The following is a 14,760-nucleotide window of genomic DNA, read 5'->3' as shown; positions in this document are numbered from 1 at the left end:
ATGTTCCACGTATCAACACACCGAGTTTACAGCCTATGGCATACCCAGGTACCATTACAATATCATAGCTGTACAAACAGACTAGCAGCACCTTATTCAAGAAAAAAGCTAGACACCCTAGAGCCTACGTTAATGTCAAGTTATGTGCCTTACACCTTTCTATGCTAATGTAGGCTCTATCGTAATATTCAAGTTATACACTTTATATCTTTCTATGTTAAAGTAGGCTCTACGTTAACGCTAGATCATGCACTTTGCATCTTGCTAGATTAATGTAGACTCTAGAGTGTTTAGTTTTTCCCTTGAATAAGGTAGCAGCTTGACGCCACTCGCCGCATCTAACTCCGTCTACCAATTGTCAATCGGCTTTGCTAAGCAAAATCCAGCTTGAACCGTTACCATTCCTATAGTCCACTTGTCGCAGACGCGACATATTTCCGCGATTGGAGCTTTAGGGACAGTAACCCCGTGGGCCGATCACGAGAACTCTCTGCCATCATGCAAGACTGGAGACAGTACCTGAACAAACTTAGTTGGAGCCAACCTATCTACTAGGATATTAAACGTTAACAACGTCGATTGCGAAGACTAAAAAGACAAAAAGCTATTTCCAGGAGACGCGACATATGTCTATAAGTGCCAGGACAACTAGGGAAGCAAGTTGATAAGATGAAGCAACCTTTCCAATAATGCAACGGGGAGACATGACAAACAAATGATGAATATAGATTATGTCTCTAGCTATGTGACTGATATTGGAAGCATTTTACATGTGGTAGAACTGATAACATCGCCTTAAATCTCACAACAAACGATATCCACGAGATATGACCCTCCGTTGACACCTCCTCTGCTTCCACTGAGTTGTTCTACAGCTCATCGCGTACTCTTGCTGACCTTCTTAGTTACCCGCTGCGACCCGGCCGTTCCTGGGGTGGCGTCGTCTGAACGACGCTTAATGCGGGCCGGTACTAGACATCCATGGGTGATCTGGAGATGAGCTTCAAGTTGGAGATCGTCCATTTCCTCCTCTTTCGTACAGGTCAACGGGAAGCATGGGCAGGTGACGAGCGAGTCGCCAACAGATTTGAGGTGGCCGCGGATATGCTTTGGGTGGCCCTCGCGGGTGAATGTCGCGATGCGTTCGTGGGCTGGAAGAGACTCGTTATGAGCACAGAAAGGGCACTATCTTGGTATCAGATCGCGTCCCATCTTTACTCCACAGTATCCGTGCATCATGATCATGGTTTGCACCGTGTCTAGATGCGTGACTGCGTGAGAGATGGCCTCGACGGGGTTGACTAGCCATTAGTCACAGATCCGACACATTTCTGCGACTGGAGCCTTGGAGCCAGTGATCCCGTGGGCCGACCACAAGTGGACTGTCCTGTTTTGCTCATCGATGAAGTCCGGACCGTCTCGAGCGAAGCGGCCAATCCGCGGATTCACGGCACAGCCGCCGAAGTAACAAGTTATGTGATTGTCACCGTCGTCATCCCGCTTGGTCATGTAACGGATGTGGCTTCTCATGTGCTCGCCGCGCTCGTCGTGTGAGGTGAACACGGCTGCACACAGTATGAACTTCCCCTTCCGAGCTAATTAAAATTGGCAAAATACAGTTAAAGACGACGCCATGTTAAGGATACGTGCTGCTTCTTGGGTGGCAGCTTCTTTTGCGCAAGCGTAGGTATGTTTGTGTGCGTGATGTAGCTTGGTAAGATCCTTACCGCAAAAGCGGCAGTTGTAGCTCCTAGGGAACAGCTCCTCCCTGATGTTAAAGGCATCAATTAGGTGGCAAATGCTGTACTATTGCATCAAGACAGCATATACCTGTCCCTCTGTTTCGCACGCACTTACGTTCTCTACTATATTATTGTAGGCTAAGTGGCCCTTAGTGGACTAAGCATATTTTTTAAGGGAGCGGAGGTTGTTAAGCGACTAACCGTGCAACGCCATCTGCCTAGAGTTATTAAGGGTAGTGTCTATCTCCTCTGCGCTCTAGATGTTGTCTGTAATATCCATGTCAAGCCCTGTGCTATCACCAAAAAGATCTTCCAACTCTTCCTGCTCTTCTGTCGAAGGTGTCACTTCTGCGTTGCGTGTGTTCAGTAAAGTGTCGTAAGCGTCTATATCCTCGTCTTCTGCTACGAAGAGTGGGAGATCGGAGACGTCTGCATCAGATTGGACACCGTCTGACGTTGTGGCTACCTCTGTGATGGCGTCGTCGAGCTGCAACAGGGCTGCCTTGGTGAACCCTAGTGACTCAAAATGCTCCTTGTACTCGGTCCTGAAGATCTTGATGCTGACGTGGTTGACCATCGCCTTTCGCTCTGCCTCGGCGGCTTGGTATTCTTCCCATTGTGGGTCGCCTCCAGGGCTGCTCTTGCTGCTGCCGTCAAGCTCCCGTGCTTGAATCGGAGAGTGGCCCGCACAGCGTCTGATGTCTGCCGAGCGTTCTTGACTCGTTCATCTTCCTGCACGCGAAGCCGTCCTTTGTTCGATATCGTAGTTGGTGCCTCTGTACTGCGGTTCAGCGAGACTCCTGTCTGCACAAGAACCGATCGTTCTGGCATGTTCCGATACATGGCAGCAAAGTCCACGGTCGATATGCGCGACTTGTATTTGGGGAAAACCTGCCAGTAGTCAGCTTTAAGTTCATCATTGGCAGATCATTTGGCGTAAATCGATCCTTACCTGACGACTGTGACCCATCAGGAATACCCGGTCCTCTTCAGATGCACGTGTAGCCAATGTGTACGCTACACCGCGCCCCATGCAGTACGCAACTAAGGATTCCTCAAACCCGCAAAATTGACCCAGTCTGCGGATCTCGCTCTGCATATCTGTCGTCCATTGCGGCATCTTGGTGAGGCGATGGTCGATCATTTTCCGCAGTACCGGAACCTCACGCATGCTTGGCCGTATCTTTAGCCTTCGACCTGTGCTTGCAACCTCAGCGGGGAGTCGTAGAGACCGAAGACCGTCCCAGCTTCGGATATCGTCCATCATAGCCAGCGTGAGCAGCAGACGCAGTGTATCCTGAAGCGCCATGGACGTCGGCAGCAGGCCAGGAAATGGTACCGTCTTGTAGGCCGAGTCGTCGAGTGTTTTGCCTTTTCTCCATCTAATCTTGACCTGGGCTCGGATGTCGAACTCGTCATCGTCATCGTCGTCGCACTGGAAAGAGTAGAACTCTATATCCTCCCATCGCAGACACATATACTCAGGTCGTACGGGATTGCGCGCGAACTCACCCGCCCCCCGGCCACATGTGTCGACGACGAGAAGCATGTACAGCGTGAGGTTTAGGACTAACCTCATGCTCCCAAACGTCGACAGGTAGTTGGGCTGGTACAGCATTGTGATGATGAAGGTCAGGTCGTCCGAATGCGCGACGGCCTTGGTCTTCATTCGGGTGCTGAGTTTTTCATCAGATGCTAGTTGATTGTCGATGAAGTTCCGCACGTCATCCCGGATGGACGATATCTCATACTTCGTATGCCGGCACTCGTACTTGGTTGTGTAGCTCCACCAAAAGCTGTAGCAGGACAGCTTAAGAACTCCAGAATCTACATAGTGTAGAGGAATACATAGTGTCCAACCGCGAAGATCACGTTTGACTCAGTGGACCCGGGAGTTACTCAGCGATTTTGAGAGCGTCGTCTGACGTCGGACACAGAATCCTGGAGCCGACTTGTAGTGTTGATACATGTACTTGATGCCGTCGTAGTACTTAATGGCCTTCTAGGAGCGGGTGTGCTTAAATGTTGAGATTAATCAAGCACGTCGTATCGAGCAAGTGTTGTTGGCGGAATTGTTGCACCTCGGACTGCAAACACGCGGAGACATCTCTCTTGAAGTACTCTGTATCACATGGTCGTGGGGAGAATTGAGGGAAGAGAAGTAGTACAAGATAGTCAGGCAAGAGGATTCAATGGTCTTAAGAGCTATGGATTAAACGATCCAACGTCATGACGGCGTCAGATGTACCCCACAACGTGCTAATGCCTTTCACTAGTGCCATAGGGCCGGCACTTGGGCGGCATCGTATTACTCGAAGATGTCAGATCTACAACTGCCATTTTGTGGTCTAGAACCAGAGGTGTGGTACAAGTCGCGATGTTGAAGAAGTACGCTTTGTATCCGTCCAGACGATACAACTTGCTCCTAGACCTTAGATTCCCCATAGGGCATGAAGTCTTTGATGTTAAGAAAATCATCAGCATTATTGAATGCCCGGTCTTCAACGCCGTTCAGTTTCACGTGGAATGCAGTGCTTGGACATTATGAGTTGGGTCTATTGTGCAGTATGTTTCCTACTCGATCGTACTGTTACATAAAATCGCCGTCTAAGCGAAGCAAGATCTAACTTGAATGACTGCAAATAAACGCAAAACACATAGAAGAAATGTGATATCGAACAAACCCATGCCAGCCATTATGCAAGAAAAGACAGACTTTTTGTATGACAAGTCCACCTCGAGACCCGCTGTCATGGCTGTCTTGGTATCATCTCCTCCGTCACTCTCTCCGCATCGCACAAGACGATAACTTAGTTAGTCTTAGCGATTTCTACTCCGCCTGTAGCACCTAGTGCCTTCTTGATATCACCTTCCCGGAGTTAGCTTTGGGCGCGACAGAAGGCGTTGAGAAAAAAACTTACCGTAGATGGCGAACTGACCAGCGGTCAGGGTACCGACCATGAAAAGACGGGCACCGATACCACCGAAAGATCCGCGGAGACCGAGCTCCTTGGCGATCTTAATCAAACGGGAGGTGGTTCCCTCTCCGGGAAGACCCTTGGTCTTGTTAATCCTGGAGAGCATGGTGTCGGCGGGCTGGGAGATGATGGCGGCGGCGAAACCGGCAATGATACCAGAGCCCAAGTTGTAGACGGTCTGCATGCCGTTGGAGGTTTGGCTCTTGTCGACGACGGAGTAGACAGCCTCGTTGACCTTCTCGAAGACGGCGAACTTGGCCATGGTGTAGGGAACCCTGGTGGATGATTAGCCAAAAACCAACCTCCAATCAGAGGAATGTACATACTGCTTGAACAGGATGGGTCCGAAACCAGAGTAGAAGGCACCGACACCCTCGTTCTTCAGGATCTTGGAGAATCCACCAACAAGGCCGTTGGCGAAGGTTGGGTCACCGACGAGACGGATACGGGTAGCCTCGAGAGGGCAGAGGGCGACATCGGCGAAGAACTCAGCGACGGCGGCAGAGGCGAGGTAGACGGCAGTGCGGTTGTTGGCGGCAGTCTCGTAACCGACAAGGTTGATGGACTGCTGCTTGAAGAACTCGTAACCTCCGAACTTGAAGGCACCCTGGAGGAAGTAACCGGCAGCGGTAGGACCGAAACCGGTCCAGACAGCGCCCATACCCTCATTGGCGATGGTCTTGCGGAAGCCACCGATCAGACCGGTGTTGTAGGTGACGGGGTCAAGTTGTATCCTGGTCTTGACGCTGTTGCACATGTTAGCTTGGCATTCTGTCGTCATTTTCGACATCTGTCAACTGTCGCAAAGCGTGTGCGATGCAGGCATTGGCATCGTCCCGAGCCATTGGGGGGCGGCATAACGTACACATCGACGGGTGTGAGGGCTCCGTGGGTGACGGAGCAGCAGACGGCACCGGCGAAAGCGAATCGCGAGTACAGGGCCAGGCCAGTGGGCGCGGTAGGGTCAGCGGCCGCAAGCTTAGCCTTTGCGGCATCGACCTTGCTGGAGCCGGTGGCGGTGGGGGGAGGAGAGGTGGCCATTTCGCTGGTATGGAACGTAGAAGCGAAGGAAGTGGAGTGGAGAGGTTTGGTGGTGGTGAAGATGGACAGGCGGAGATTAGAAAGCCGCGATAGTTGATGAGAAGTTTTGTGCTTGGCGCTGGACCCGTTCTTTCCCGACTGCAATCCGGATATCCGCCCTGCAGCACACCCTCCATTCACATCACCGCGCCTTAGTGCGTGCCACCGGTGTCAATTAATCCCGCACCCGAATTCCGATGCGCAGGGCAGGTTGGTGCTATAGCAGTACTAAGTTTGCGCATTATTCTACATCGCTCAAGCCAGGCACCGCTGGCGTTCAGCCTTACGAGACGCAAAAATTGACATACATGAAGCGACGTACTGAGATCGATCGGAATCAGAAACCTCAACAACCGGAAATAAGGGCGTTATCTCCGCCAGCATCGCCAACTTCCTTTCGCCCTCTTACTCCTCCTCTTGGATCTCGTTGCTGCTATTCGGACTTTCCTCGCGATTGATCAGGCGTGTCAATCCAGCCAGGTCGTCGCGCTTCGCCGTTACAGCTTCCAGCAATTCACGCATGGGTTGCCCTATCAGCCCGAGCTGCTCGAGCATCTGCTTCGCTGCTCGACGTGTGTCCGTCACGCCTTTTAGTGTCTCCTCGATTATTGTCGCCGTGACGGGGTCGTTGAGGCGCGCCGTCATTACCTTTTTCCTCTCATCCTTATCGAGACTCTTCAGATCAGCACCAGCAAGTTTCACCATTCGGAACAACACGGTGTCATGAACTGTTTTCATGTCTTGCGCATTGTTTAAGGTCACTTCCAGCTTGGTCTCCAGATGCGGGAAGTGCTCTGCGAACTCATGGTTGAGACTGTCGTAGTCGTCTGCTTTGTTACATGCGTCAAATATCTCCTCCAGCGATGGAGTGTAGACGCCTGGATGAGGTTCTCGAGAGACCCGTGGCTGTGCTGATCGAAGTACAGCCAGATCCAGCAGCTCGTCGATTTCGGCCTTTTTCAACTCGTTCCGCGCGCACTGGATCTTGGCCATCAGTCCTTGTCGCGCTCTTTCTGCCAGCTTCCTGTTATAGGCTCTCCATTTGGTCTCGCATCGTTTGACTTCCTCCCTGTTATCATCTTCCTCTGCATTCTTTTTGTTCCTTTGATACGCACGTCTCTTCTTCTCACGGTCGAATCGGTGCTCCAGCTGCTCCTGTCCGCTCAACACCTTGAGAGCAAGGTATATGCCATCGTCCTTATTGGCAAGCTCAAACTCCTTCTGTCGGATATGCGCTAACATAATAATGAGCATGTTAAACGGATCCTGAGTCTTGAAATATTTGGTTTCTGGCCGGTATATGTGGATGGCTTTCAGTAATTGACGTTGAGAAGGTTCCAGGATACCATTCTGTCCAGTCTCGTTGTCCTGATTGCTGTTTCTGTTGTCACTGACAATCGCCAAAATCTTGTCAACAACCTTCACTCTTTCCCTGAGAGCAGCAACAAAGGCCTGACGCTCGGTCGAGTCACTGTTACGCTTGTCGGCAATGCGCTTGTTCCAAGTGAGTATTACGTCTAACATGTGTTCTTCTGACTCCTCGGTTCCCAATAGTAGTGGCTCTGAACGTAACGGAGCAAGCAAATCGTCGAATACCCGGTCATTTGGTCCTTCTGCGTTCCTGATTCGCTCCAGGATTGAGGTATCCATGCCCGGCTCATCAGCCCTTAACGCCGCTGCCACATCCCGGTACTGCTTTCCGTCCGCCACTTCTTCATCGATGTCAAGATGCGGTAGGCATGAAGCGTATTCTTCCCGACATAGGTCGTCGAGTTGGGCTATGGTGTCCTCGAGATCGACGTCCGACACCTCGTATTCATCATCATGTCGAGTCGACGAGGGCACTGTTCTGTCCCTTTCGAAAGTAAAGCGCTCATCGAATTCTTCCTGATCGCAATCATCGGCGGTGTTTGGATTGGCCTGACGCAACCAATCGCGCATCCGCGCTAGAGCCTCCGACCCACGTAAACTCCTCGCACTGATTTGTGGTACACCAGTACCATACATTAAAGCATCGTAAGCTGACTGGCGTTCTAACATTTTATTGGGGATAATACTGGTGCAGGTTCTGCTCGCACAAGACCATGGTTGTGGACTACATATGGATACTCTAGTCGTCACTGCCTTCACAATCAATGCTACACCAATAGCGTGGGATGCGGAATTCATACCCGCACAGTGATGTCTACGCATCGAAACAATCACAGCACGAGTTCTTCCTGCTCAGTCTACCTATGCTAATCACATGGCTGAGGTGCGTCGAATGGGCCAATCCACACCAGTGTGATTTTCGACACAACCATGGATCGCGCATCTCTACACTGGATCGCATGTCACGTCCACGGTTCACCATATTCATCAGAGTATATAAACAGAGGCCGCCGTGACTATTTCAAAATTCCACATTCAACTCTTCACAAAACTCTTTCACACACAAGTCTTTCACAAAAGTCACAAGGCCCTTCAAAAGCACTCTTCACACAACGCTTCTCATCCACCACCACCCGAAACCAGCCAAGGTTCCAGTCATGTTGCTCTCACAGCTCGTCAACGCACACTTGAGTACCATCAAGCCAAAATCTCAAGAACCAAAACACGCCGAAGACTACGAGCTCGACGCCATGCCATCTGAGCCGCATTCCTCGCCGTCTCCGTTCCCGTCGGCCCATCCTTCAAGGGCTTCTTCGCAGACATCATCGCGGACATCATCACGAACTTCTTCACGGACATCGTCACGAACTTCATCGCGGACATCGTCTTCAAAATCTTCACTGTATTCGGTATCAACATATTCAACCATGTCGACTACGTCCCTCGACACCGCGTCCTCTGACGCGCCAACATCAGAGTCGCAAACTTCAGGCTTCTCTTCACGCGCAAACAGCCCAGAGATCGACATGACAGAATGGGAAGATATCGACCTCACAGACCGCTTCACCTTGGGACGTGCTTCACACTCCAAGCTGCTGTTGAGGGTGGTTCAGTACCTGCGATCGCGTACTGCGCCGCGCATGCCCGCGACGCCGGTACTGCGACCCACGCATGAGGAGAAGGCTATGTCGGAGGTTCCGGCTTGGCATTTGGAGGGATAGGACTGGCTTACTTGTTTTTGGACCTTGGTGCAGGCGGTTTGTCAGCTTACAGGACGATGCATACACACGGAGTTGTTTGGCAATCGGGATCTTGGAGTTACTGTTGTTTGAATTTTCTGGTAAACTAGTGAACCCCACGAACGAATCGAAATTCTCCATAAAGTAATCGCAAATGAGAAAAAAAAAGTCAGAATCCTTCCACTGTGATTGAATGTCAAAACACCTCCTCCCATGATCTACACACTCGTCTGTCTCCCCATCTGTTTCCAATACCCCAGCACCCCGATCCCTCCCAAACCACCACCACCACTCTACCGCCACAACCCACTAACCGTCTCCACCCCCCTCTCAACCACAGCCTTAACCCTCGCCCTCAACGCATTATTCGCACACTCGACCTCCAAATCCTCCAACCAAACCTTGGCCACAAACCTATCAAACTTGATCTCCACGCCCGGAACCGGAATCCCCAAATTATGCAGCCTCTTCAACTCCGCTTTATCCTCCGCCGACAACTGGTCGTCGGGTGCAATGGGAGGCGGGAACGCGGTGATGTTGGAAGGGGAAGGCTCCGTGGAGTCGGGGGTGGAGGTAGAGGTGTCCATGGAATCTGGGTGAACGGCGGCGGCGGCGGGAGTCCCGTTTGTGGTCGCGGTTGTGGTGCTGTTGCGGGGGAGGGTGATGGGGCGGACGGCCTCTTCGCCGAATTGGGCTTCGAGGAAGAGGAAGAGGCGGGCGAGGCGCGTGGAGGGGTCGGTTGTGCGGTGCGGGTGCGGGTTCTTGAAGCGGTGGGTTAGTTTTGTGGTGGTTATGTCGTCATCGTCTTCTGGTTGGGGCGCGTGGCTGTGGGAGTGCTGTTTTGAGGATTCTGGGGGGTATGTTAGTATGAGGGTTGATTGGGGCTGGGAGGGGAGGAGACTTACGTCGGACAGCTGCTGGTGAGGACTCGACTGTGAAGAGGACGGCGAGAACGGCGTCGGCGATACCGTCGTTGATTACGTTGCCTTCCCATTCTACTTCTACTCTTCCTCCGTTCTTGATCAGGACGTTTACGCAGTCCATTACTGTGAACTTTGTTTCTGTGCGGCTGACTTCTTCGTCTGCTTCTTCCTTGTGACTTGTACCGTTACCGTTCATCTTGCCGTCAAGGGCAGCATCTGTGAGACTGCTCTCTTTGATAGCGCCAAAGGTTCCTTCAAGAGCCCATCGTATGAGATCGACACCGGCGGCTGATAGGGTAAGGTGCTGTCGGCACATAATGGTGGTTGTAGTCAGACCAGCATATTCCTTGAGATCCTCAGGCGCCATGAGGGAAATCTTGAAGTCGTTCTGGATGAGAACTCCACTGATCATATCCACCTTCTCTCCTTCTTGGTCTTCGGCAGTCTCACTCTCACCATTGGAAGACAGAGAGCGAGGTAAAGGTGGAGCAATAGATGCCAGCTTTCCGACTACCTTGGCGATCTTGTCGGTCTTGAAAGGAATGCGAAGTTCCTCGCAGTTGGCGGGCGAGTAGATCTTCGTGGGGACGGCTTTCTGAGCGTTGAAGGAAAGAAGTTTAGACTTCAGGCGTGTCATATTACCCTTTTCGCCGTGAACAAGAATCTGAGATTCAGTAAGTAAGTGGTCTTCACCATGGATGTGGACTAAGCTAGACTTACAACGACAGGAGCGGCGACTTCTTGCACGAACTCCATGTTCTCTTTACCATCAACGTGTGCTGCAAAACTGTACTCCTGGACTGTGCACCGTCGGGGAATCATGGCCTGCTCATTCTCCCTCTGACCTGGCCGGCGTGCTGCGTTACTAGCGCGAGACATTATTGCTGGGATCTGGTCCGGTTCGTGAACGATCTGTTTTGCCATGGTACCCTCGACAGAGTAACCGGTGATGATGACACCATTTCTTGGGTCGGGCGCCCATCGCTCAAGCAGCTCGCGCGATGTGCCAGACTGCATCATACCCGGCGAGGCGAGCATGACGCACCCACCTAGATCGTCGAAACGCTCCAGACTCTTGAGCGAACGGACAAACTTGAAATCCCAAGCTCCACGTCGACCAGTGTCTCCCGCGGCTTCGGCTTCGGCCATGCGCTCGGCGAAGAGACGTTTGATGTTGTCGTTCATGGCCGAGACGTACGTTTGGTAGACCTGCATACACTTACGAGCTAAGCTAGAGTTGTAGTATATGGGTATCTTCTGAACTTCTGGATGCTTGCTCCAATATTCGTCGAGAATGAGAAGAAGTTCCTGGGCTCTACCCAGGGCGAAGACTGGAAGTAGAGCACGACCTCCGCGGTTGAGAACGTCGGTGATAGCCTTCATGAGCTGTGCCTCTCGCTCGACACGCGGCGTATGCATCGAGATACCGAATGTTGACTCGGTGATGAGGACATCGATCTTTACGCCTGGAGGTACTGAAGCTGATACCAAATGTCGGTCGTCTTCTCGTGAGTAGTCGCCGGTGAAGAGTATCTTTAGGCCTGCAATCTCCATAAGGAACATGGCCGCTCCAAGTACGTGACCAGCTGGGTATGGTGTTATCCGTACACCGGATACGGTGTGGGTGGTGTAAAAGTCGATTGACTCAATCATAGGATAGGTGTTGAGATGGTCCGCCTCGGTGTACATTTGGATCTTGGTCTCGGAATTGCTCGACATGTTGCCGACACGAACAGAATCCTGGATAAGCCATTTGTAGATGGCCTTGGTCGGATGTGTCATGAATACCCGGCCCTTGAAGTTGGTCTTTGCAAGTACATAGGGTAGAGAGGCAGCATGGTCGACGTGGAAACTAGCCTGATGTCAGCATGCTGGAGGACGACTGGAGGACTCAGGGTGAGCCCGGAAGAAGCGCCCAAAGTTGTAGATACATTGATGGGAACCAGGGAGGGGCACATCATCGAAGTCGAGCGGGAGGAAGCAAATTATATTCCATTCATAGTGATATACAAGTCGCTGTATTGCGAGTGCCCTTTGCGCGCTCATGGTCCGACTCCAGTGATGCGCCGAACCCCAACTACCATGGCAAGCAAGACGCGCGTATACATACTGTGAAATTAGTAGCACGTCTACGGTGCTAAGATCGAAATCATCGTAAAAGGGCATGGCTGACAAGCCTTCGTGTGCGGGATGCATACCGGCATCAAGCTGTCCCTCGTTAGTATGGCTGCCATAGATATGCGAGTCCTGGATGCGCACCATGACGGTCTTGCCCTTGTACTGGATGATGTGACACGAGCGGCCGACCTCGTTACCGCCTCCTAAGCAGAGGAACATGAGCTCGTCGGAGGGATCTATTGGGTCTTCATCCTCGGGCGCCATCGCCGTCGCCTTTCTCTTCGACGCCATTGTTGTGTGGGTTGAGATGTGGATGTGTTACTAGGTGGTATACGGGCGACGGAGGTGAGGCTACGGGGTTGGATGCCCAGGTGGTAGCCGAAGAAGAACGCGTAAGATATCTATAAACCGCGCCTGGCCCTAGCTCATTAATCGTGAATTGGTGTCGCAGGGATATTCAACGCCTCAATGGAGAATCCCAAGGGTGAGAGAGAAGTCGTGGCAGCGTCGAGTGAGAGCGGAGTGGCAGTTGGTTGACCGTTGCGGCTCTCTTTGTCTGGCGCGCGACTGCCAAGACTTTGTCCGTGCTCGTCATTCCCAGATTCATCGTCCGCTCTGTCAACCGCGACATCACCAACCCCGACGCGCCTGCCAACTCCACTCACCGCGCCTGCCCGCTGAACACGTCCCATCGCAAGCGCTATCGAGCCCCGAACATACTGCCGCCGGATGACGCGCCGATAGAAACCCTCTGCCAACGCGACTCCCCGAAAGGGACGAGCTGCCCACCATGGCCTACCCGAACAACTACCAGTATCCGCCGCCGGGCCAGCAACCCCCGCCGCCCGTGCAAACGCAGAATCTGGGCCACCAGCAGCAGCCGCGCGCTTTCTCACCGCAGAATTACCAGCAGTCGCCGACCGCCCTGTCCCCGACCATGGGCAGCGGCATTCCTCCGAATAAGCGACAGCGCCTGTCGCCAAACCCGCCATCGCCTGCGCCGTACCAGTCGCCTTTTGGCATGCCTGGCGCGCCCCAATATCCTCCCTCGCCGTACACCGCTTCCCCTCAGACGCCAGGCTACCACTCGCTGCCCACCTCGCCCGCCGCGATGCAGCCTCCGCCCTTCCACCAGCCCCAGCCGTATCAGCACCCGAATGGACAGCCGCCAGCGCCCCAGGGCTCTATGCCGCCACCCAAGGTCCCTTATAGCAAGACTGGCGATAGTTCGGAATTAGAAAAGGCAAATGCGCGCGACCTGGACGTCAATAACATTAGCGATGTGCTCACAGGATCTGGTATCGATCTGCGCGCCGAGGAGGACAACCTGCTGCACAACTACAGGAGCTTCAACTCGCAAGCGTCGGGTTCTACAGCGTCACCACACGCTAGCTTCAACAACTGGAGCCAGCAGTCGGGCCATGGCGCATTCCAAGGGACCGGCGCACTTAGTCAAGAAATGACCAAGGAGCAGCATGAAGCCGAGTTCATCAGGAAGCACGAGCAAGCCGCCAGGATCCTGAACGAGTCAGCCCAGCAGCCGCTGAATGACCCGTTCCTGTCAGCAAGTGTCCTAAGACATCGCATCGCGAAACGTGGCTATGAACACGGTATCCAGATCAATGTAGATGGCCTGTTCGACAAGATCCCGGACAAGGGTCAGCAAGAGATCGCACGTACCACTGCAGCCGGTGCCAACGGCGAACAAATTGTAGGCTTGGAAGCTGCCAGTCTACTGAATCAGAACGCTCCACTTGTGGAGATACTGACGCTGATATCGCTGGCTGCCGAGGAGCGTGTCCGGACCATAGTTGAGGATTCTTTCGCTCTATGCCAAGGTCGTCAAAATACATCTCATGGCATCATTCCCCCACAGATGCTTGATCTTGCTATGGTGGATGAGGGCGCATCAGAGAAGATGGCTCCGCCAGTCAACATCTTGAAGACGCCGTGGGAGGCAACAGACAGTGCTGTCAGCCCTACAGCGACAGCCAGCAAGGGTATGTTTGTTTTGAATATTTTCCAGTTTATTGCTAATCGACTCAGGCGTCCCCAATGCGGGACGACTCCCAACGCCTCCAAGCGAAGCACCCCCAACCCCTCAGCGAACATACCAAAACGTTAACCACGTTGCCATTGCACTTACGAAGCGCGTCAATGACGACTACAAGTGGGAGCAGGAGCGCCTCCGCAAGCGCGCGAAGCGTCAAGCAGGCGCCTCGGCCTCCTCAGCAGATGCGCCAGCTGCACCAATACCCATGCCGGAACCTGTGACAAAGAAGGCTTTGGCATTCGCCAAGAAGCAGAGTCAGTCGGACGTCGTCGTATTTGGCAAAGCCAACGAGACTGCCAGCATGGCGCTTGGTGGCAAGAAGAAGAAATACTCGTGGATGACGGGCGGTGGCGGAGGACCAGCGTCGGGTGCATCTACACCACGACCGGCTGCAGCAACAGGTGGTAGTGGCGCCGCTACACCTGCGGTCCAAGCGCCTGAAAAGGCTCTCATGGGCAAGAAGCGCAAGTTCGGCGACACCATTGAGCAGACCGAAACAGGCGCCGGTATCCAGCTCCGTGATCTGATTCATGTGCTAGATAACGATGGAAGAGAGAAGAAGACGCTCACAGTCATCTTGGCGCGTCTCAAGAACACAGAAAAGGATACTAAGCCTGAGGTCAACAAGGCGGCGCCTGCTGTACCTGGTCCGGGTGTAAGAGCTTAGGCTCTACCTTTATTTGCATTATCAGCGTTGGCGTTAAACGGAGGGATGTCAAGTGAAGAGGACAGAAACTTGTGACACATTATTTGCAT

At 52.8% G+C, this 14,760-nt stretch overlaps 6 protein-coding genes across 6 annotated transcripts; 1 reads left to right on the top strand and 5 right to left on the bottom strand.

Moving 5' to 3' along the window:
• Positions 1-1,998: 1,998 nt before the first annotated feature.
• On the bottom strand, positions 1,999-2,470 carry J4E83_008957 (uncharacterized protein; the record flags this gene model as incomplete). The annotated part of the gene is made up of 2 exons (XM_049335850.1): positions 1,999-2,437; positions 2,463-2,470. 2 exons carry the CDS (start codon positions 2,468-2,470, stop codon positions 1,999-2,001), a joined length of 447 nt encoding a protein of 148 aa, XP_049185116.1.
• Positions 2,471-2,658: 188 nt separating this feature from the next.
• Positions 2,659-3,470, bottom strand: J4E83_008956 (uncharacterized protein; the record flags this gene model as incomplete). The annotated part of the gene is made up of 2 exons (XM_049335849.1): positions 2,659-3,418; positions 3,466-3,470. The coding sequence occupies 2 exons, from the start codon at positions 3,468-3,470 to the stop codon at positions 2,659-2,661; spliced, it is 765 nt and encodes a 254-aa protein (XP_049185115.1).
• A 1,082-nt stretch (positions 3,471-4,552) lies between these two features.
• Positions 4,553-5,761, bottom strand: J4E83_008955 (uncharacterized protein; the record flags this gene model as incomplete). Its single annotated transcript, XM_049335848.1, has 4 exons — positions 4,553-4,611; positions 4,664-4,995; positions 5,047-5,466; positions 5,586-5,761. The coding sequence occupies 4 exons, from the start codon at positions 5,759-5,761 to the stop codon at positions 4,553-4,555; spliced, it is 987 nt and encodes a 328-aa protein (XP_049185114.1).
• A 444-nt stretch (positions 5,762-6,205) lies between these two features.
• J4E83_008954 (uncharacterized protein) lies at positions 6,206-7,741 on the bottom strand (the record flags this gene model as incomplete). Its single annotated transcript, XM_049335847.1, has 1 exon — positions 6,206-7,741. One exon carries the CDS (start codon positions 7,739-7,741, stop codon positions 6,206-6,208), a length of 1,536 nt encoding a protein of 511 aa, XP_049185113.1.
• A 1,462-nt stretch (positions 7,742-9,203) lies between these two features.
• Positions 9,204-12,242, bottom strand: YSH1 (endoribonuclease ysh1; the record flags this gene model as incomplete). Its single annotated transcript, XM_049335846.1, has 5 exons — positions 9,204-9,760; positions 9,816-10,497; positions 10,554-11,685; positions 11,944-12,041; positions 12,093-12,242. 5 exons carry the CDS (start codon positions 12,240-12,242, stop codon positions 9,204-9,206), a joined length of 2,619 nt encoding a protein of 872 aa, XP_049185112.1.
• A 499-nt stretch (positions 12,243-12,741) lies between these two features.
• On the top strand, positions 12,742-14,671 carry J4E83_008952 (uncharacterized protein; the record flags this gene model as incomplete). The annotated part of the gene is made up of 2 exons (XM_049335845.1): positions 12,742-13,951; positions 13,998-14,671. 2 exons carry the CDS (start codon positions 12,742-12,744, stop codon positions 14,669-14,671), a joined length of 1,884 nt encoding a protein of 627 aa, XP_049185111.1.
• Between the last annotated feature and the right edge of the window lie 89 nt (positions 14,672-14,760).

The sequence above is a fragment of the Alternaria metachromatica genome (genome assembly GCF_023757995.1).
Source record: "Alternaria metachromatica strain BMP 0045 chromosome Unknown scaffold_28, whole genome shotgun sequence".
Taxonomy (NCBI): Eukaryota; Fungi; Ascomycota; class Dothideomycetes; order Pleosporales; family Pleosporaceae; genus Alternaria; species Alternaria metachromatica.
Note: the sequence above shows the minus strand (reverse complement) of the source record. Positions and strands in the feature narration are given on the sequence as shown.